The sequence below is a fragment of the Scyliorhinus canicula genome, chromosome 4 (genome assembly GCF_902713615.1).
Source record: "Scyliorhinus canicula chromosome 4, sScyCan1.1, whole genome shotgun sequence".
Taxonomy (NCBI): Eukaryota; Metazoa; Chordata; class Chondrichthyes; order Carcharhiniformes; family Scyliorhinidae; genus Scyliorhinus; species Scyliorhinus canicula.
Genome location: NC_052149.1, coordinates 157,709,720 through 157,733,103, shown reverse-complemented (window position 1 = coordinate 157,733,103; position 23,384 = coordinate 157,709,720). Strand labels below are relative to the sequence as shown.

Here is a 23,384-nt window from a genome sequence, read left to right as displayed (position 1 = left end):
TCAACATTCTCCATTTATAAAATACCAGGGGTGTTCTTCAACAAAGTAGAAGTTATCTGATGGAATTTTCCTCCATTGTTGAACTATTACTGAAGGATATGGCAATAGGAGGACAAATACTCGTTAAAAGACAAGTATAGCCCTGCAGTCAGAAAATTTCTTTACACCAGGGCTGATCGGTAATTTGAATGATATTGAGGAATCCATACATTTCTATTGAAGGGTGAACTAGAATAGTTAAAGATCCTTATCTTGGTGAAATAAAGCCTCTTTATTCTACACTACAACCATCATGCATGTGTAAAGAAATTCTTCTCAGTGTTTTGAGGATTAAGGCAGTTTATTGGATGGTTGCATCGCACACTTCCATTGACACAGGAGCACGGTGATTGCAATGAAGCAGATTAAAACTGAAACACGAAGAGCCAACAGAATTGGAGAAATCAGGGTGCGAAGGAGCACTTCTGGTACCTGAAACAGAGAAATAGAATCAGAGAACAGGAACTTTCTTTACAAAATGAAAGCCTGTATCCGTGCAAGAAAGACAGCTCAAAAAGTTGTTACAGAACAAAGTGATATTCATTAACTGAGGCACTCTCAATTACGACGCGAGAGCAAGATCAGTAATCAAAGGCTTTAATATACAGAGAACAGGACTGCATTCGAGAGAAGTGTGCTCGCAACGTGGAGCCTTATCCTATATACTATTTCCTGGGGGCGTAGCCAGAGGCGGAGTCCCCCAGGGTTCCAAGCCTCTTAAAGGGGCAAGGTATTAAAGGTAAATACCGATCATCACATTAACCATTGAACATGACTGGAGATGAAGGTGTGACGATAGGTGACGAGGTTTTGAAAATAATTCCAAAGGTCTGTATGAACCATGAAACATTATGTGAGTCAATATCAAATACTTCTCATGGCATGATCACCTGAAATCCACAATGTTCTGCCACCCCAATCACGTTGTTATGGGCAGGATTTTCCAATAATGGGGCTATGTCCCCACGCCCGTGAGAAAACGGCCACTCATCACTCCAAACTTTTTTCTAGAAAGTCCGGGGTGATTCGTCGTTTTTAAGGGGGCTTGCAGTGCCCCGGAGTGCTCTTCACAGCTCCGGCTACCGATACGGGCCTTGCACTTCCGGCCATGGGTCATGCGGCGGCGGCCGCCTATGGTGCCGGCCCCGCGCGACCTTGTGGACCCACATTGAGGGCCGGCGCCAAAGAATTTCCCCCCCAGATCGCGTGCACCCGCCGATCGGTGGCCCTCGTTCGCGGGTCTGGCCATCGTGGAAGCCCGTCCCAGTGACAGATCCTACTGCCCCCCACCAGCACAGCCACCGCAGCCGCGACTCCAAGCTCCCGCCGGTTGGAACCACATTAAAACCACGTCGCCGGGAACTTGGCCGGTCGACCACAGAGAATTGACCGGCGCGCGCAGGACTGGCGGCGATTATGTGATCGCCAGAGAATGGCGGGAAGGCGTCGTGGGCCCGATGCCCCATTCGCTGCCCCCACGCGGGGCGCGCTTGCGGCAAGGAGGCTATATGTCCTTTTAGTATTCAAAACTTTGCATCAAATAAATCCTCAGTCTTTTCTGTCATCAACTCTCCCTCTACTGTTTCTGAAGCAACTGAATAACCCAGAATATATCGCACATCCTTGATCCCTCAGACAGCTCTCACATCATTTCCCAAGGCGGTATAAAACCAAGGCTCAAACACCCCAACCACTCACTTACCATCAACATTTCCTTATCCTACACTGTGTGTGAAGACTGCCCATCAGAGATAGGAGTAACAAGGGGGCAGCACAGTGGTTAGCACTGCTGTATCACAGCGCCAGGGACCTGGGTTCGATTCCGACCTCAGTTAAATATCTATATGGATTTTGCACTTTCTCCCCGGGACTGCGTGGGTTTCCTCCAGGTGCTCCGGTTTCCCCTCACAGTCCAAAGATGTGCAGGTTAGATGGATTGGCCATGATAAATTGCCCCCCGAGGGTGGGGTTGCAGTAATAGGATGGTGGATTGAGCCAAGGTAGTGTGGTCATTCAAAGGGTCGGTGCAGACTCAATGGGCAAAATGGCCTCCGCCTGCACTGTAGGGATTCAATGAAATACAGAAGTAACCAAAACAGTTATATTTTGAGAAAATAGAACTGCTCACCATTGAATGTGGAGTTAGAGTTGAATTTTGTGTCGTTGGTGAGGCAGTCAGAGAGTTAGAGTAAGAGGAAATCTCCTTACCTGAAAGAAACCGACCAAAAGAAGAAATGTTTTAATCGGCCTTATCCAGCAATCCAGAACAGTTGCCACCTTCTCATCCATATAGGTAAGAAGCATCTCTGGAGCTCGGAAAGTAGAAAGCTTACCATGTTATTGTTTGAATGGGATATGGGAATTAAGCCAGAAAGTGGAGAATCAGCTATGATCTTACTAAATGGCAGAGCAGGCTAGAGATGTCGTACTTTCTGCCCCGCTCCTATTCCTTATCTCCTCATGGTTGGGTTTGATGGGACAGCTCTTGTCAACATACCTGTCAACTGACAGGATTATTCTTCACCATTCCAGAGAGCCAGAGTGAACGGATCCTTCAACTCAACCTATCTAGTTAATATGAGCTTCTTCTTGAATGCAGATAGACATGTCCCGGGATGGATCATAGAGTCACATCATTTTAACTCATTGGATGGCCACCGATGCAGCTTTTGGCTGTCCTTTCTTAAAATAATTCCACTTCACAGTTTCACAAGAATGGTCAGTTCTCACTCACGTTAAGTCATTGGAACATTCATCCCTCTGTCCTTTGATATTTCAGCCTGTTCATAGTTTTTCCAACCACAAGATTAAAATTCATGCTATTAATTAACCTCTGACCCAGCAAAATTATTATATCTGGAGATAAATTCACAGGGAGTAACGTCTGGCATCGAAGCAGACTCCCCAAATTTAATGCCTAATTTTGTTTTCATTCTTTGATCAATATCTATTTTTTAAAACTCAAATCAGTGATGGCTGGGAGGTGCGAAAATCGCCATAGGAGAAGGCGGGTCCTGATAGAACCAGCAACACGAGCTCCACACAGATGGGGGCGCTGTTTTTAAAGGGCGCCCTGATCTGCGCTTTAAAGAATTCAGTCCCCCCATATATAGGTAAATATCCCCTGCCACAACTCGGGGCAACCCCCCAACCCCTCCCCCCACCCCATGCCCCATGGAAACCTCCACCCCTCCAACATAGATATGAGGAACACCTCCCGCAAGGATATGGGGAACCACACACAAGCACCAGCAAAGCCACCCCCCACCCCCACACACAAATAAGGGGAACCACCCCAATGGAACTCCCCAGATGGTTCATCCCCAGTACTGTCCTATCACCGAGCAGTGCCAGGAGAGTGACAGGGGCAGTATCACGGCATTTCTCCTCCATGCCACCCTCATCTTGGAGACTATACTTATTTGTATGCCCTGGCGACTTCCCACCAACTGCCTCACATTTTTAAAAAGCAGTTGTAAACTTCACCGAGGTGACATCATGTCGGTGAGGGGGAATTCTAATGTAGAGGGACCATATTCATAGAATCATAGAATTTACAGTGCAGAAATGTTGGCAGTGTTGCCATTTAAAATTTATTCACATCCATGCCACCATCTTGTTTTCTGATTCTCATGATAAATGGGCTGCGGGGTGGACAGTGGGTAGCACTGTTGCTTCAAAGTGCCAGGGACCCGGGTTCGATTCCCAGCTTGAGTCACTGTCTGTGCGGAGTCTGCACGTTCTGTGTCTGTGTGGGTTTCTTTCGGATGCTCCGGTTTCCTCCCACAAGTCCCAAAAGACGTACATCTCCCTCAACAAGCACCGTAGTGTGGCGGCTAGGGGATTTTTGCAGTAACTTCATTGCAGTGTTAATGTAAGCCTACTTGTGACACTAATAAAGATTATTATTATTATTTTGCACTGTTATGGGAGCGGCGTTTTCAGAACCCCAAAATGTATCATGGAGTTCTACCAATCTCTCCCTTTAATGTATTGTTGCTTTTGAGGCACACGGCTTGGTCTCCAGGTGTGGTATTACAATTATGGACACATGGGTTTTTAAAACACAAAACAATATTTATTCCATGAATTCAACTTAATCTTTTTAAATAAACATTAGATCACTTACCACCCCTTACTTCAAAGATAACCCTGAAAATAATACAACACTAAATAATTCCTCAAAATGTTCCTTCAAACCTCCAAAAGACTTAACACCTTTAAACAGAAACACATCAGGTTAAATACATTTCTATTATGAGTTTAAATCATCCAAATGATTCAGAGATAGTCTTTCATGGCAGAGATCACAGCAGATCCAGCTTACTGCAAACACACACACACCCAAGCTCTTTTCCTCAAAACTGAAACCAAAACTCCCAACAAGCAGAAGTGAGCTCAGCTCAGCTCCCCCCACCCTCTGACATCACTTCAGTAATACGAGCTGCTCCATTTCTTAAAGGTTACATTGCTTAAACATCAATTTCTTAAAGGTACTCTCAACATGACAGCACCCACGTTGTCATTTGCATTCTCAGAGAATGCGGGTGCAAAATTCCCCCAATGTATTTGATCTCACTGAAGTTATTATGCTTACCATGTCCGGTAGTATGGGTCACATCAGTAAACGGAGGAATCATGTTGCTCGTTTTGGGTGAGTGTGCTTAACACAAGTTTCAAGGTCAAGTTAAAAGCAATAAAGCTGTACACCAATTAGTAAGTCCAAAACAATTTATTATAACACAACAGTTTATTATAACACAATTATAATAACACTCATGCACACGCTAAAGATTAAACCTACTTCTACCACTAAACAACTAATACTTAGCTAAGAAGGAACTGCGAGGTCAGGGAACAAGGCCTTTGTTCTGGTCTGGTCTACAGGCTTCGGATCACTATCAGTCGGCAAGGGTGTAAGTAATGCCGGTTTCAGTTAGCGGTCGTCGTTAGGCACTTACTTATTAGCGGCTGCTGCTCAACGGCTGATGTAGAAGACAGGGTCTGGAGGCTGGAGTCGGAGGCCGGAGACAGGAGACTGAACCATGTGTGGGACCTTTCTTTTATAGGTCCCAGGGGGTCTGCGCGCCTTAGGGCGGGCTCCCTCACCTGCTGGGGATCGATTGGGCCTCTTCCCAATCAATATGGTTTGAACCCCCCAATCCTAGGGCCGTTCCTTGATCGCTGGGGCGGTTCTTAGAACTTATTGTCCTGGGCTTCTCTGGCTCCACCGTGTCTGGTCTGCTATTGAATGTATCGATTGACACTTAATTTTTGTCCATTGTACCTGGGACTGGCCCGGTATCACCTCATTAATATGCTAACGGCTTTCCATTTACAACGCTGCCTGATCTCTGCAGCTGTCAGGAAACCGGTTTCTGCAATTGTCTCAATACATAATTGCTCTGCAAGCTGTTTGCTCTTAAACATGTCCGTTTTCCCTGCACTCTTTGCAGTCTTCCATTTTGTGTTTGTTAGTGGCCATCTCAGGTGGCTACAATCGTTACTGGGGAAGAACCTGTGATAGATAAAAAATATTATTGCCAATCATTTCAGCAGCAACTTTAAGCTACAGTTCTACCAAAATTATTCATATTTGACTAAAATATGCTGGGCAACTAAACAGGGCAGATGATAGGGTCTGCTGGAAAGATAGAGGAAATGGTGAAGGAACTGTAGTAGCCTTAATATTTATGGATAAAAATCACTCCAATTATAAGGTAGGATATAATAAGAGGCAAACCGGCAGTTTTTATGGCGGAGTTACAAAATTGAAAAGAATTGAAGGACTATAGCACGGGTTGTGTGGAGACCCTCAATTGTGGTTGTGAAGTGATAGCTTGTATTAGGCAAGCATATTGCAAAGGCAGAGTGGTTTTAATGAGGGATTTAAAAAAATATTTGTATTCTCCTCCTTTTTCACATTTTCATCCAAATATAAACCCACCAACAATCAACTATAACAAATACAATGTCAAACCCCTGGTCAACGATCCTCCCCTCCTCCCACCAACCCCCAAACTGCCCCCAACATTTTAAATACAAACACCAAAGAAAAGGAACCAGGAATCCACCATCCACCCATTGATGAGTCATCAACAACATACACAGTCCAAACCCCCGCCCGCCCCCCAATGTTCAATGTCATCCAATTCTTCAAAGTGCATAATGAACAGAGCCCATGAATTGTAGAACCCTTCCATACATCCCCTCAACTCAAACTTCACCTCCTCGAATGTTAAGAACTCCAACAGATCCCCTCGCCACGCCAGGTCACAGGATGGAGAAACTGACCACCACCACAACAGGATCCGCCATCAGCGATGCGAAGGCTACAACATCTGCCTCCGCACCCAACCCCAGCCGATCCGATACCCCTTTTCCACCTATGCAGCCATTGCTTGCGGTGTGACCAGCTTGCTCAACATGTTATCCACAATGTCCTCAGCATCACAGGTGCTCCATAGTGGGTCCATCCACAGCTCCAGGTGTGCAATGTGGTCATTCAGAAGCTGCAGCTGGACACACTTCCTGCATACATAGTCACCAGAGACACTGGAACATAGAATATACAGTGCAGAAGGAGGCCATTCAGCCCATCGAGTCTGCACCAACCCATTTAAGTCCTCACTTCCACCCTATCCCATAACCCAATAACCCCTCCTAACCTTTTTGGACATCAAGGGCAATTTATCAAGGCCAATCCGCCTAACCTGCATGTCTTTGGACTGTGGGAGGAAACCGGAGCACCCGGAGGAAACCCACACAGACACAGGGGGCGGGATTCTCTCACCCCGGGGACCAGCCGGAGAATTGCCGGGACCGGCGCGAATTGCGCCACGTCACCCCGATGCCAGTCCTTCAATTCTCCGCAGGCAATAGGCACCGGCGCGGCCGGCATGCGCCAGTCGGGGACCGCTGTGAGGGGTCCCCCAGTGAATGTCCGCCCGGGATGGGCCGAGCGGCAACGCTAAAAAAGCCGGGTCCTGCCGGCGCTGTCCACACCTGATTTTACCCTGCAGGACCTCGGCATGGATGCATCTGGAGTGGACTAGTTTTTTGGGTGGGGGGGGGTGTCCGACCCCAGGGGGCGCTCCGCTGTGGCCTGGCCCGCGATCGGGGCACACCGATCGGCAGGTTAGCCTCTCATGCTGTGGGCCCCTTTTGTTCTGTGCCGGCCCCTATAGCCCTAAGTCATGTTGCATGTGTGCATTGGCGTCGGTTCCACTGTGCATGCGCAGACCGTTTGACACCGGGGATCGGCAGCTGGAGCAGTGTGGGTCGCTCCAGTGCCCTGCTGGCCCCCTGTAGGGGTCAGAATTGATGCGCCTGAGGCCATGTTGATGCCGTCGAGAAACACAATGGCGTTTACAACGGCATCAACACTTAGCCTCAGGATCAGAGAATCCCACCTGGGGAGAATGTACAGACTCCGCACAGACAGTGACCCAGCGGGGAAATTGAACCTGGGAACCTGGCGCTGTGAAGCCACAGTGCTATGCACTTAGGCTACCGTGCTGCTGGGAGTGTCACGGATTTCCCACATATTTCAGGAGGATCATTCTGCGGGCAGAGTTCTCCTGCCATATCTTTGAACTGAGTTCTTAGTTTCTCCCTTAAATTTAAAGTATTGTAGGACCTTCCTCTACTTTAGACTCTAGCTATTCCAAAAAATAAAGTACCTGAAAGAGTTATGGGAAGAAATACCCACCTGATGGTTCCTCATCAATCAGCTGCCACACGTCACTTTCTGAATAGTGACATCACTTTGAGCTCTGCTGCTGGTTCACCCCGCTGTTTTTGTTCTGCATTGCACTGCTCCACCCTGCCATGCTGCTTTCTCACAGGACAGCTCCTAATTATAATCTTACCAACTACAAGAATGCATCACGTAACAATTGCTCAACCTTACCCACTACTCACCAAATCAGTTCTCTCGCTCCCTCGCAGTGTTTATAAATTCAGCTGCACTCCTCCCCTGCCGAGACTGAGACTGAGTTCCACACTCAATCTTTTCAGTTTCACCTTTGCCCTGTGTTCACCTAACTCCAAGAGCGCTCTTGTTTAGCCAAGCAGCACTCAGGGCAGCACAGAGGCTGCCTCCTTTTTATTGGGCCCCAAAAGCAATGCCTTTGAAACTGGATAAAGCTAGTTGTTCAGTTAACCAGCTTCAGTTGTGAGTGACTCAGCCAACTCGTTTCAGAAATGCAATTAAACTACACCCAATCAAAAGAGCAGCTTTTAGTGACTGTATTAAAGTACTAATTTATCTTGAAATTAGCCCTGAAATGAAGTTGAATTACTACTTATTATTTACAATTTACTCCTTGAACTCCCTGTTTTCACCCAACTCCAAAAACATTCTAGTTGAGCTAAGCAGCACCCAGAGTGCAGGAGATAGATTGCAGTTTGTAGGACCAAAACTCCAAATGCCAACTTCAAATGGGCAGAAACTGCTACTGACTGTCTTAGCAACAAAGGAAGCGGTTTACTTCTCCAGAAGATAAGCTCACTGGGTTGTCAGAAATAGTGAGATGTCCACTTAACAAATAACGCTCACATTTCCACCAGCTAACCACAAGCAGCCCCATTTGACCTAATTTAAAGCTAGGAATACTCTTCAGATTATAAACCGTATCTTGAAGGCCTCATTTATCTATCTAAAATCAGAATGATCACAATCTATGCAAATGAATGGAAATTATTTTTGTATTAGAGATTTTTTTTAAATAACTTGTATGGTCCAGGTGTTTTTCAAACTTTTTATCTGGTGACCCACTTGTACCTAATGGCCAGCCCTCGTGACCCACAATTATGTAATATGGTATTTTGAAAAGATGTTCATCTTCTAAATACTGGTACAGTATGCACTGAAATGAAGATATTTAATATGGTTTGCATTCACAAATAGATGGGAATGGTTGCACATGTTCAATTAGAATGTTGTACTGCAGTGTTATGTTTCAATCAGAAATGGGAATGAATGCAGATGGGTTGGAAGCATTGGAAATTCACTTGACGTTGTCACTAAGAGGTCTCCCACATGGCCCATATTCCCTCAACAACAGAGGGAAGAGAGAGAGGAGCAACAAGCTAGCCCAAGTTTATTTACAAGCCAATGAAACATGTTTCCATTTTGTTTGTCTACTCACAGTTGTGAAGAGGGAGAGAAAATAATTAACAAAACACAGAGCCTTCCGAGGTGAGTTTAAATTCTGCAGATTTAGGCATTGTGTGTTTTGGTGGGGTAGGGATAAGCAATAGAACAGTGGAGACACTCTGAGCCTATCGCCCTTCATCAATTTGCTGTTTTCTGTTTTCACAACAGGGTATGAGAAAGGAGGCAGCGTATTGGGCAGAATGTCGCTCTGTGTTTATTTGGAGGAGTTGTGCCAGTCTGACAGCATTCAGGAAAGATTTGGTTCGTGCAGTATTTTATCGGTTAGGACCCGGGGAGTGGGGAAACATGCATTGCAACTTTAGATATTCAACCGTGTGTGTGGGGGCGGATCTAAACAGTGATACACGCTGGGGATCATTTTTGGGGAACCATTTTCAACATCCCGTGACCCAACCCCAGGGTAGGGAACACACCAGAGGGTGAAAGAGTCATCGTGCGATTCCCTGTAATAGAACAAAGTGTGTCACTTTCTTGTGCTCATGTTGATGAAAACATAGAGTCAGATTCACTCACTACTAGCACGGTAGTACAGTGGCTAGCACTGTGGCTTCACAGCACCAGGGTCCCAGGTTTGATTCCCACTGGATCACTGTGCAGAGTCTGCACGTTCTCCCAGTGTCTGCATGGGTTTCCTCTGGATGTTCCGGTTTCCTCCCACAGTCCAAAGACGTGCAGGTTAGGTGGATTGGCCATGATAAATTGCCCTTAGTGCCCAAAAAAGTTTAGATGGGGTTATTGTGTTACAAGGATAGGGTGGAAGTAAGGGCTTAAGTGTGTCGAGACATACTCAATGGGCTGAATGGCCTCCTTCTGCACTGTAAGCTCTATGTTCTATGTACTAAGCCACATATTATATCATCTCGCCAACAGATTGCATAATTCTGCAAGTCATTGCAATTGATACTCCAATTAGTCCTGAAAGAGTAAGATAAATCAACTTCTTTACCCTCATTCTTTCTTTTAATGTAAGATGCTTGTCTCTGAACTTTGTTTGGAGAAATTTTCAAAATGAAGAATACAATAAATCTCAAAACCACGGAGCAAATCTTGTTCTCTGTTTTCACACATCTTCGGTTTTGAATTTTTTTGCCAGGTGCATTTTCGGTAGACAGGAAATTGTGAAATTTATGCATATTAAGACAGAACACAGTTTGTCATTCATTGCTAAATTGTGCCAACGGGGAGATTTAAGCTGTGCACTAGAAACTGGATTGGGACTTCCTTAAAGTAATATACTACCGATCATTTCTAGCTGTACAAAATGTACACTTTCATCCTATCAGTATGTAATAGATTGAGCCAGGCTAAACAGCAGAAGCAGAACACAATAAACAGAGTAAAGTACTCCCACCCAACAGCTCAGATCAGAGCTCTGCAGTCCTGCCAATGCAGTTGTGCACAGTGGAGGACAATTGAACAACTAACTAGAGAAGATAGCTCCAAAATATCCTCGTCCTCAATGGCCAGGGAGGCCAGCACATTAGTACAGAAACCACGTTGAAGCATTTTCCGCCATCTTTGGCCAGAAGTGTCAAGTGGATTATCCATTTTGGCCTCTGGCTGAGGTCACACCATCACAGATGCCAGACTCTAGCCAATTCAATAAACTGTGCATGATATTATGCTAAAGGCATTGGATGCTGCAAAGGCTATGGAATCTGACAACATCTTGGCTGCAGGATTAAAGGCTTGCACCCCAAAACATGCTGCACCCCTAGCCAATCTGTTCCTATAAAGCTGCAATACTACAATGTGGAAAATTCCCTAGGTGTGTCCTATTCATGGAAAGCAGGACAACATCCATTCCAGCCAATTACCGCACCTCGGTACTCTCGATCATCAGCAAAGTGATGGAAGCAGCACTTAATCAGCCATAAATTGGTCACTGACCGTCAGTTTTGTTTCCACCAGGGCCACTCAGCTCCTGACCTTATTAAAGCCTTGGTTCAAATGTGGAAAAGCAGATGAATTCCAGTGATGCAGTGAGAGTTACAGCCATTTATATCAAGGCAGAAGTTGAACAAGTGTAGCATTAAGGAACTTTAGTAAAACTGGAGTCAATGGGAATAAGGAGGAGGGAAACCCTGCAGCGGTTAAAATCATACATAGTACAAAGGAAGATGGTTGCGGTTGTTGAAGGTTGAGTATTACATCCTCAGGACATCGGTACAGGGGTTCCTCATATACTAGACCCAACCATCATCAGTTGCTTCATCAATAACTTACCTTCCATTAAAAGGTCAGAAATGGGGATGGTCGCTGATGACTGTACAATGTTCATTACCATATGAAACTCCTCTGATACTGAAGCTGTACATGCCCACATGTAACAAGACCTAGATAATATTCAGGGTTGAGCTGATATGTGTATATTTGTCACACATTTGACAGGGAAACAAGTGGTTATATTGATATAGGGCGGCACGGTAGTACAGTGGTTAGCACAGCGACAGGTTCCCAGGTTCGTTTCCCGCTAGGGTGACTGTCTGTGTGGAGTCTGCACGTTCCTCCCATGTCTGCGTGGGTTCACCCCGGGTGCTCCGGTTTCCTCCCACAAGTCCCGAAAGACGTGCTTGTTAGGTGAATTGGGCATTCTGAATTCTTTCTCTGATTTTCGGTTACATCATTGCAGTGTAAATGTAAGCCTACTTATGACAATAATAAGGACAATAATAAAGATTATTAAGGTAACAACATTAAGCCTCACTTGTGTAGAAGAGACCATGAGATTTTGGGTGGCATGGTTCTCCGTAATTCTGTTACAGCCCAACATGGGAAGTGGAGACAGGGATGATTGGCATTCTGTGCAATGTCAAATTGCATGTGAGGGTGTCTATAAAATCATGAGAATTGACAAAATGTCACCATTGTCATGGAGCTGCAATGATTCACCCCTCACATCATGTCTTCTTCGTCATAAAGTTTCCACATGTTCAGAACCCCTAAAGGAATGTCCATCTCCATCTCTGTGTTTGGTATGATTGGAATTCCAACAGAAACTGTGAAAAATTAAGTGAAACTACCAACAAAGAGAGAAACTGAATAATATAAATGGAGGACAAGCCAGCAAAACCAGTTAAAATACATCCGACAGGAAGGAAATAAAACCAAACCCTCAATAACAATGCAAGAGAGTAGAACGGTAAAGAAAGCTTTAATAAGCTAAAAACTAGCCTGATGCCGAGACGGGTGCTTACTGGGTGCCGCCTGCAGGGTGGCCCCTTATATACGACTCCCTGGTGGGCGGAGCCGGAGGCAGAGCCTGGTCTTAAAGGGGACATCACCTTACATGATGAAAAGTGTACAGTAATACAGTAACCATTCATCACATTCACCCCCTGTTTAAAAAAACAAAGTCTGGCGGGGGTGAAGTGGAATCACAAGTCAATTCGTTTCGGCGGCCTGATCGTCCTCATCGACCTCTTCAGCTTGGGCAGTGGTGCGGCAGACACAGACATCTTAGTTGAGGGTACATCTGGGAGCACGGTGGTCGGAGCTTTGGTCTGGGTCGGGGTAAGGGGTTAGGGCGCAGAGAGGATAGCTGGGGCTGGAGGTAGCGGTGCCGGCACCGGCGGGGGGTGTAGGGGGGGGCTAGGGGGCACGCAAGGTCGGTGTCCACCGATGGGGAGGGGGACAGGGGCGGGGGCAGCAGTGGGTGCCAGGTCCCTTGATACGGCCCTGAAGGCCGACCGGGCCTCAGCAGGCAGGGGAAATGTCGTGGTCTTTATGAGTGGCCAGGCTTTGTCCGCATATTTGGGGACCCACTGGGCATAATAGGAGAAAAGCCCCAACCACCGTATGAGGGCCTTGAGGCTGCGGGGGAGGGGAAGTTACATAAGGGGGCGCATGCAGTTGGGATCGGGACCTAGGACCCCATTTTCCACGACCTAGCCGAGGATGGCTAGCCGGGTTGTGTGGAAAAGTCATTTTTACTTGTTATAGGTCAGGTCGAGGGCTCGGGGATCTGGAGGAACTTTTCGAGGTTCGCGTCATGGTCCTGCTGATCATGGCCACAGATGGTGACATTGTCCAAGTACGGGTATGTAGCCCGCAAGCCGTACTGATCCACCATTTGGTCCATAGCCCTCTGGAAGACAGAGACCCCATTTGTGACGCCGAAGGGGACTCTGAGTAAGTGGAAGAGCTACCGGCTGCTTCAAAGGCAGCGTTGTAAACCACTGTTACACCTGTATTAGGTGATGTAAGGTAGGAGTCCACACACCTTATTGCAATAAAGCCACAGTTGTATACAACCTTAGTCTTTGTACAATTGATCGTGCATCAATTTATTGCAGTAAGATTTTCTAAAAGATGGACCTCCGAATAAAACCACATTGCCTGCAGTTGGATCCGCAGTCAACCGACGCCAAAAAGAACTTTAATCACTGGCTAGCTTGTTTCGAGGCCTATATCAACTCAGCGACCACCGCTCCAACAGAGGCTCAGAAGATACAGATCCTGTACTCAAGGTTGAGCTCCAGCGTGTTTCCGCGGATCCAGCCCCCCCACGAACTACGCAGACGCCATTGCGCCCCTCAAAGAAAACTATGCACAGGAAACAAACACACCCTTCGCCAGGCACGTACTCGCCACTCGCTCTCAACTCCCTGGTGAGTCCATAGAGGACTTCTGGCAGGCCCTAATCCCACTCGTCCAGGACTGTGGCTGTCAGGCCATTACGGCCACCGAACATTCCAACCTTCTTATGCGCGATGCATTTGTAACGAGGATTGGGTCGGACCACATATGTTAGCGACTGCTAGAAGGGGCCACACTTGACCTAGCTGAGACTAAAAAGCTAGCACTCTCCATGACGGTCGCCACACGTAATGCGCGGCCCACCCCTCCTATCCCTCGTGGACCCCACAGACGGCCGCCCCATCCGGGGCTTTACCCAGCCAGTACGCCTGCGCCACACGCCAACCGGCGCACCCCGGGGGTCCCCGATGTTACTTCTGCGGCAAGCAGAAGCACCCCCGCCAACGCTGCCCAGCCCACACTGCCACTTGCAAGGCTTGCGGCAAAAAGGGGCATTTGCCGCGGTGTGCCAGGCCCGCGCAGTCGCCGCTATCGCCCCCTCCCTCCTGACCTACACACAATGAGCGCTGCCATCTTCGTCCCGGACCACGCACAGCCAGTGGGCGTCGCCATCTTCACCACCCGGGGCCACGAGCGGCCAGTGGGCGCCGCCATCTTCCGCCCCTCAGTCCACGTGCGGCCCACGAGCGCCGCCATCTTGTCCCCCCGCAACGTGCGGCCCATGGACGCCGCCATCTTGTCCAGCCCCCGCAACGTGTGGCCCATGGGCGCTGCCATTTTGTCCTCCGCAGGATCTTCAGGCGCCGCCAACTTGTCTTCCCCACGGGCCATGGACGCCGACAGCATTCCACGACCTGGGCCCCCCACGCTCTCCATCTTCTGACGCCAGCAATGACCGACCACAGCTCGCCTCAGTGACGATCGACCAGTCACGTCCGCACACCCTGGCCACCGCTTCGACCAGTGTGAGAATCAATGGCCACGTGACCTCTTGTCTGCTGGACTCCGGGAGCACCAAAAGCTTCATCCATCCGGGTATGATAAGGCGCTGCTCCCTCGCGGTCCACCCCGCCAATCAAAGAATCTCCCTGGCGTCCGGGGTTCTGCACGGTCATTCTCACGGTCCAGGGCGTGGAATTCAGCTGCTTCTGCCTCTACGTCCTTCCTAATCTCTGCGCTGCTCTACTACTAGGGCTGGACTTCCAGTGCAATCTCCAGAGTCTTACCCTCAAATTCGGCGGGCCCCTACCATACCTCACTGTGTGCAGCCTCGCAACCCTAAAGGTCGAACCACCCTCCCTCTTTGCCAACCTAACTCCGGATTGCAAACCTGTTGCCACCAGGAGCAGACGGTACAGCACCCAGGACAAGACCTTCATCAGGTCCGAGGTCCAGCGGCTGCTTATTATCAAGGCCAGCAATAGCCCCTGGAGAGCCCAAGTGGTAGTCGTTAAAACTGGGGAGAAACACAAAATGGTCGTGGACTACAGCCAGACCATCAATGGGTACACGCAGCTTGACGCGTACCCCCTCCCACGCATATCTGATAGGGTCAATCAGATTGCGCAGTACCGGGTCTTCTTAACGATAGACGTCAAATTCGCCTACCACCAGCTCCCCATTCGTAAATCGGGACGTCCATACACTGCTTTCGAGGTGGATGGTCGTCTCTATCACTTCCTCAGGGTTCCCTTCGGCGTCACTAACGGGGTCTCGGTCTTCCAAAGGGAGATGGACCGAATGGTCGACCGGTACGGTTTGCGGGCCACCTTCCCGTACCGAGACAACGTCACCATCTGCGGCCACGATCAGCAGGATGACAACGCCAACCTTGCCAAATTCCTCCACACCACCACTCTCCTCAACCTCACCTACAACAAGGAGAAGTGTGTGTTTAGCACGACCCGCTTAGCCATCCTTGGCTATGTGGTTCAGAACGGACTCCTGGGGCCCGATCCCGACCGCATGCACCCCCTCATGGAGCTCCCCCTCCCCCACTGCCCCAAGGCCCTCAAATGCTGCCTGGGGTTCTTCTCCTACTACGCACAGTGGGTCCCAAACTATGCGGACAAGGCCCACTCACTCATTCAGTCCACCCATTTCCCCTTGCGGCCGAGGCACAACAGGCCTTCGCCCGTATCAGAGCCGATATAGCCAAGGCCGGGTGCACGCAGTAGGCGAGACACTGCCCTTCCAAGTAGAAAGTGACGCATCAGATGTCGCACTTACGCCACTCTAAATCAGGCAGGCAGACCCGTGGCATTCTTTTCCCGCACCCTTCATGCCTCAGAAATTCAGCACTCGTCCGTTGAAAAAGAGGCCCAGGCTATCGTTGAAGCTGTGCAGTATTGGAGGCATTACCTGGCCGACAGGAGATTCACTCTCCTCACTGACCAACGGTTGGTAGCCTTCATGTTCAACAACACGCAGCGGGGCAAGATCAAAAACAAAAAAATCTTGCGGTGGAGAATCGAGCTCTCAACCTATAATTACGAAATTTTGTATCGCCCCGGCAAACTCAACGAGCCCCCAGACGCCCTCTCCCGAGGTACATGTGCCAGCGCACAAGTAGACCGACTCCGGGCCCGACATGACAGCCTTTGTCACCCGGGGGTCACACGATGGTACCATCTTGTCAAGGCTCGCAATCTGCCCTACTCCATCGGGGAAGTACGGACAGTCACCAGGGACTGCCAGGTCTGTGCTGAGTGCAAGCCGCACTTCTACCAGCCGGACCGTGCGCGCCTGGTGAAGGCCTCCCGCCCCTTTGAACGCCTCAGCGTGGAGTTCAAAGGGCTCCTCCCCTCCACCGACCGAAACACATATATTCTCAGTGTGGTCGATGAGTACTCCAGGTTCCCCTTCGCCATCCCATGCCCCGATATGACGTCTGCCACTGTCATCAAAGCTCTAAACACAATCTTCGCTCTGTTCGGTTTCCCCGCCTACATCCACAGTGACAGGGGATCTTCATTCATGAGTGATGAGCTGCATCAGTTCCTGCTCAGCAGGGGTATCGCCTCCAGCAGGACGACCAGCTACAACCCCTGGGGAAATGGGCAGGTAGAGAGGGAGAACGGGACGGTATGGAGGGCCGTCCAACTGGCCCTATGGTCCAGGATCCTCCCAGCCTCTCGCTGGCAGAAGATCCTCCCTGACGCACTACACTCCATCTGGTAACTACTGTGCACCGCTACAAATAACACACCCCATGAACATCTTTTCGCCTTCCCTAGGAAGTCCACATCTGGGGTGTCACTCCCGACTTGGCTCGCAGCTCTAGGACCGGTCCTGCTCCGTAGGCATGTCCGAATCCACAAGGCGGACCCGTTGGTGGATAGGGTCCACTTGCTCCATGCCAACCCGCCAAGATACTGTCTTCCTCGGGGACCTGGCACCAGCAGGTTCCACCCATACACACTTCTCCGGCCCGGCGCCACCCTCCCCTCCCCCGGCGCTCCCACCATTAACCCCACCAGGACCATCCCTCCTTTCCCTGCCCACGCCAGCATCGACATCGCCGCCACCGCTACGTCGCTCCCAGCGGAACGTCAATGCACCAGACCGGTTGAATTTCTAACTGGCACCGGACCTTCAAAGGACATTTTTTTTAATTTTCCCTGATAAAACACTGTACATAAATTCACTACTGTATATAGTTCTCCACCACCCCCGCCGGACTCATTTTTAACAGTGGGTGAATGTGGTAAACCACTGTTACACCTGTATTAGATGACGTAGGGTAGGACCTGTACTACAGGTTCGCCGGTAGCCCCTGCCTGCTGGCTCCGCCCAGTAGGAGGAGTGTAAATGTGCTTGTGCTCTGTTCAGCAGCCATTTCGCCAGCTGCTGTGGGAGGCCGCACATCTTACTGCAATAAAGCCACAGTTGTATCCAACCTTAGTCTTTGTACAATTGATCGTGCATCAGGCAGTATAGGGGCGGTCTTTCGGTTGGATAGGGAGCTGGTGGTAGGCGGATTTAAGATCGACAGTGGAAAATACCCAGCATTAAGCGATCCGATTTACCATTTCTGTTATGCAAGGGAGGGGGTATGCATCGAGCAGCATGCAGCGGTTTATGGTCTGGCTATAATCCACGACCATCTGTTTCTTTTCCCCGGACCGGACTACCACCACGTGCTCTCCAGGGGCTGTTGCTAGCCTTGATGACCCCCTCTCCCAGTAACCGCTGGACCTCTGACTTGATAAAAGTCATGTATTGGGCACTGTACCGCCAGCTCCTGGTGGCGACAGGCATACAGTCGGAAGTGAGGTTCGTGAATAGAAAGGGGGGTGCGACTTTAAGTGTCACAAGGCTGCATACCATGAGGGGGGGGTAAGGGTCCGCCGAACTTCAATGTCAGGCTTCGGTGGCTGCATTGGAAATCCAGCAAGAGCAGCAGGGGGCGCAAAGGTGAGGGAGGATATAAAGTTTGAAACGAGTGTATTCGGCACCCTGGATTAAGAGATCCGCGACACAATCCACCTTGATTTGGACCGAGAATGACCCGGAGTGAGGGCTATGGTTTGGGATACGGGATGGGTGTGCAAGGAGCAGCGCCTTACTGTTTCTGGATGCCGGAGTCGAAGAGGCATGGAGTGTCACGCCAGTTGACCTGGACCTGCATCATGGAATTGTGCAGGGCTTTGGCTGCGTTTGGTCTAGGGTGATCGTCCCAGTTGCGGGTAGTCCGAGTCCTCCGCCAAGTCAGATTCGCAAAATGACCACCACCGTCGGTCGCACGTGTCGGGTCGAGAAGATGGCCACCGCCAAGATGGCCGCCCCCATTATCCGCACGAGGCAGATGATGCATCAGAAAGGGGCGTGTCCGGTTGGTGCGCGCAGCCACGTTTCGAGGCCTGCGGGCCTGTGAGCCTGATTTTCAGGCCGCATGATCTTTGTGTTTCTGGGCCTTGGGCCTAACCAGGCAGACCCTCGCGAAATGCCCCTTCTTCCTGCAGTCGCTGCAGATGGCGGAGCGGGCTGGGCAGCGTGGACGTGGGTGCTGGCCCTGCCCACAGAAATAGCATGGCGTTCCCCCGGTCTGGGCAGGTCGCTGTGCGGCGCAGGCCCGTAGCGTGGCCGAGTCTGGGGAAGTGCGAGGGGGCACGCAGGGTCCGCAGGGTACGTGCCTAGATTGTGGCGGGCCACTTCCAGCGAGGTGGCAAGCGTTACAGTGTCCTGGAGGTCTTTTGCTCCATTTTCGAGGAGTCGCTGCCGGATGTATGTCATAAGTAGTAGCCTTCTTGATTGTGGCGGCGATTCTGTGACTCACCCGGGCGTGGAGCTTCACATGGAATTATCAAATAAATCATTAATTTTTACAGAGAATTCAGAAGTCACCCATCGGTAAATATTAATGTGGGAAGAAGGTAAATATCATAGCATAATATGCATCTACCACATAATTTTTGGTATATCTAATGCATTGTTACTTGCAGTTTATAGAATCAATACTGCTCCCAAATATTTAAATCCCATTCCACATTCAGTGTGGAATGCAGAGTACATAGACTCAGGGATTCACTTCACCAATCCCTCGCTGTCCCTGTGTAAAATATCTCCCCTGCCCATGTTCTATCAGTGTAACTAATGCACAAAACTATTTTCTGTAGAAAATCAGCCGCGTCTTCTGCATACGTCACAGATAAACTGCACAGTCTCTCCTTCCGCATTGGCGCGGGCGGGTGGGCGGGAGATTTGACCCACCGTCGATCAATCCACTGACCGCGGGCAGAGGGGCGGCTACCGAAAATCCCGGCTTCAAACGTTTACCATACCCGTCGATATTTAACAGAGATATCAACAATAAATCTAGATTAACTGTTTAGGTGTCAGAAATACAATTGATAAATAATATTGAACTGACTTACCCTCCAAAACCAAGAGATTGAAATGGATTTTCTGATCATTAAAAGGGCCGAGAATCTCTACACGGCAGCAATACCAGCCACTGTCTTCTTCACCCAGATTGTCCACGGTGAGCGATACATCCCCTTCCAATATTTTACCATCAAGGTGGTATTTTGGGGAGGTTGTTGAAGTTACAGCTTTCCCATTTGTTCTAACCAGTGTCTCTGAACAGCCGAATGTAGGACACTTCCCTCTGCCCCAGCACATTTCATATTCACCATTCACTCTGACAAAGTAGTTGCACGGCAGTGTGACCGACTGTCCCAGGAATCCTCGCACTTCAGATCCTCTCACAAAGGTGACTGGACCTGAAACATTTCAAATAAAGAGAGTAAAAATCCAGTGGCCATCGCAGTGGCAGAGAAAGTGTAAATGAACTGGCAGCACAGTACACAGAATACCGCTTACTAACTAGATTAACTGTTTAGGTGTCAGAAATACAATTGATAAATAATATTTAACTGACTTACCCTCCAAAACCAAGAGATTGAAATGTATTTTCTGATCATTAAAAGGGCCGAGAATCTCTACACGGCAGCAATACCAGCCACTGTCTTCTTCACCCAGATTGTCCACGGTGAGCGATATGTATCATAGACTTCCTCAGAGTGGAAGTCTCTGGTGGATTGGCACTCTGGATGGATTTACCCTCGCTGGAATTCCAAAAGCTCCGTCTCGCCCAACCTTCCTCACTCAGGCTGGGTGAGGCTGTGCAGTGAAGCATTGGCGAGGAGCAACCAGGGGGGCCAGGGAAGAAAGGATCGACCCCTTTTCACGATATTGGCTGTCTTAAAGGAGATGTTTCAAGGGTCAATTTAAAGAGTTAAAGGGAGAAGGTATGTGTCAAATGTAAGTGGTTCAGACAACGGAGAGGGAGTTGGGGGGCGGGGGAGTGAGGGTTTGGAGGTGGAAGTTGGGCGGGACCGGGAGGGGGGTCGTGTTGGTTACGGGGGTGGTTTGGGGGATCTGCTGGGGGGGGGGGGGGGGGGGGTCGGATGTGTGCAGGGTGTTCCGTGCGAGGCTCTGTCTGGGTGCTTAAATAATTACTCTGGAGTTAGATGTGATTTTTTTTTCCCTTCTAACTTACAGAGTTGTCATGATGTGGAGATGCCAGTGTTGGACTAGGGTGGGCAAGGTACGAAGTCCTCCTTCAGGAGCTGCACTCCGAAAGCTAGTGATTCCAAACAAACTTGTTCGACTTTAGCCTGGTGTTGTAAGACTTCTTACTGTTTTAGAGTAGTAATCAGGGTAAAACTGACAGAATCACCCGAAGTTAGCGAATTAAATCGCCTGTCGGGTGGTCCCCACCTCAGCGCAATTGTCCAGGGGACATTAGCGATCTAGAGAATTGTCGGATAAACCCTTACATAGGAACTTCCTCGAGGGTACCCCCTAAATGAGACACAGGGTGTTATATATTACCTTCCATAATATATATATTATTCTTTGAACCAGCCAAATTGATGATATGAACAATAGTCTTCTTGTAAAGATGAACTAATTTATTGAGTAATATAGATAATATTTGTGAGTCCTTTGTACTCAATACTCAACTAGTAATAAAATTAATAAAATACAGTAAAATAACTAACTAACTATACAATGTAACGATGAAATAACTTATAACTTCTCTCTCTCTCTAGCTATTCTATGTCTTTTCTGTTCACTCTCCTGAAGCACACTGTCTCAGAAAGCGGGAAAGTCTTTCTTATACCATCTGATAGTGAGACATCTAGTATTGAATTGACTGTACTAGTTTTACGTACATTGATCATGTTTATTGATATGCAGAGATCACTACAGGGGGAACTAGAAAGTTATGGGCCACTGTGACAATATAACAAGGGACACACCTGGGATATTCAGCAAGTGAGTCAGTTCCACCATTCAGTTAGATTGAAGCAGATCTGTACCACAATTCCATTTACTCACTTAGCCCCATATCCTTCCATATTCCTACCTAATGTTACAGAAAGGGGAAATATGGGGGGGGGGGGGGGGGGGGGGGGTGGTTCTGCTGTCTTCACAGCTGTCGACTAGCCACAACAGGATTTGTTTTCAGAGAAGTGTTTTAACCCTCGAGTACTGTAAGTTTTAAGAACAGACACAAGTTAGGCATTCTTATTGGTTTAAATTGAAGACCGGGCAGCACGGTAGCACAGTGGTTAGCACAGTTGCTTCACAGCGCCAGGGACCTGGGTTAGATTCCTGGCTTGGATCTCTGTCTGTGCGAAGTCTGCACGTTCTTCCCGTGTCTGCGTGGGTTTCCTTCGGGTGCTCCTGTTTCCTCCCACAGTCCAAAGACGTGCAGGTTAGGTGGATTGGCCAGGATAAATTGCCCTTAGCATCCAAACAAAGGTTAGGTGGGGCTACCAGGTCACGGGGATAGGGTGGAGGTGTGGGCTTGGGTAGGATGCCCTTTCCAAGGGCCATTGCAGACTCAATGGGCCGAATGGCCTCCTTCTGCACTGTAAATTCTGTGATTCTATGACTAAATATTTATTTTCCCAATACTGGAAAAGTAATCAGGACACCAATTTCTGTCATGTGACCACAATATCATTGTTCCCATTATACACACAAATGGCTTAATGGCCTAAACAATCATCAAACAACAGGGAATGTTTGATATGACTGTCATTACTCCAATAATGAACAGACTAGGAAACCTTTATTTGCATTCCCATCTTTATGAGACCTCTTAGTCTCTTTCAATTATTTTTACTCTCCACTTGAAATGGTGAAGGATAGTTAGTACCTGGGAAATTTGTTTGCCTTTTTAGTGGTTACCCAGCGACATGCCCAGATATGCATTAGTCCCTATTCCTGTACCGAAAACACAAAAGGAGGTCACCTGATATATTGTCTAAATTCTCCATGGTCCAAACTGCTTTTTCAAAGTAAAATGTCATTTTCTTGTTAAGTTCAAGGACATATTACACAAGCGGCACTCTAATAAAAAATAAACAATTTCAATCTTGAAAATGTCAACTGATACAGGATCCAGAACCCTTGGAGGAGACTTCCAGATTTCTACTGCTCTCTGCATAATAAATTCTTCCTAAATACACTCTTAAATGGGTTAGCTCTAATTTAAGATTTCCTTCCTTGTTCTGATTTACTCTCCCAGACAAAAAGTTTCTCTGTATCTACCCTTTCAAATCCCTTCCTCGCTTTAAATATATTGTTCAACTCATCCCTCGCCATTCTAAACTCAAGTGAATACAAACGTAATTTATGCATCTAAAGCCTTACAGCTTAACACACTTGGTGAATCAGCACTGATCCCTTTGGAGGCCAGTCAGTAACAAACAAAACACTTTATATGAACATGATACATACGTAAGAAAATTCACTTTTAAAATTCTAAAACTTACGTAAAAGAATAAGTAGCGCAGTCAAATGAGCGACAAACCCTGTAATAAACATGATCCTGGACACTAAAGGTGAGAATGATCTGAGTAGCAAGCTGCTGTAGAATCTTGTGGCTGGAGTTGAACTTTTGTTTCTAATATTAGATCTGTACTGATGCGAGCGGAAAATGTTTCTTTTTGCATTTACAGGTTCTGCTTACTGTGAATAGGCCCTGTGAAATGAAGAGATGTTTATCAAGAATATATTTTCTCCAATTACTTTTCCATCAGTATCTAACTGCAACAAAATTAACTAGCATTCCAAGTTCATTTCAAGAAAAATATAACAATAATAA

At 48.1% G+C, this 23,384-nt stretch overlaps 1 protein-coding gene across 2 annotated transcripts; it reads right to left on the bottom strand.

The window, feature by feature from the left end:
* Positions 1–252: 252 nt before the first annotated feature.
* LOC119965114 (hepatitis A virus cellular receptor 1 homolog) lies at positions 253–23,209 on the bottom strand. 2 transcript variants are annotated; one of them, XM_038795442.1, is made up of 4 exons: positions 23,053–23,209; positions 19,636–19,983; positions 2,168–2,247; positions 253–471 (listed from the first exon to the last, which is right to left on the bottom strand). In XM_038795442.1, the coding sequence occupies exons 1-4, from the start codon at positions 23,102–23,104 to the stop codon at positions 331–333; spliced, it is 621 nt and encodes a 206-aa protein (XP_038651370.1). In that variant the 5' UTR covers positions 23,105–23,209; the 3' UTR covers positions 253–330. The 2 variants fall into 2 exon arrangements, with proteins under 2 accessions (XP_038651370.1, XP_038651369.1); XM_038795441.1 differs by lacking the exon at positions 23,053–23,209 and adding an exon at positions 20,261–20,445 and having other exon boundaries at positions 19,636–19,986.
* Between the last annotated feature and the right edge of the window lie 175 nt (positions 23,210–23,384).

Bases quoted from the DNA above. Each gene is read 5' to 3' on its own strand.
- LOC119965114 (XM_038795441.1), bottom strand. From the start codon at position 20,399: ATGCTTCACTGCACAGCCTCACCCAGCCTGAGTGAGGAAGGTTGGGCG. The intron at 19,987-20,260 runs TCGCTCACCGTG...TTTGAAATGTTT, and splicing joins GAGGAAGTCTATGATACATA to CAGGTCCAGTCACCTTTGTG. The intron at 472-2,167 runs GTGAGCAGTTCT...TCTCTGTTTCAG, and splicing joins CTCTAACTCCACATTCAATG to GTACCAGAAGTGCTCCTTCG.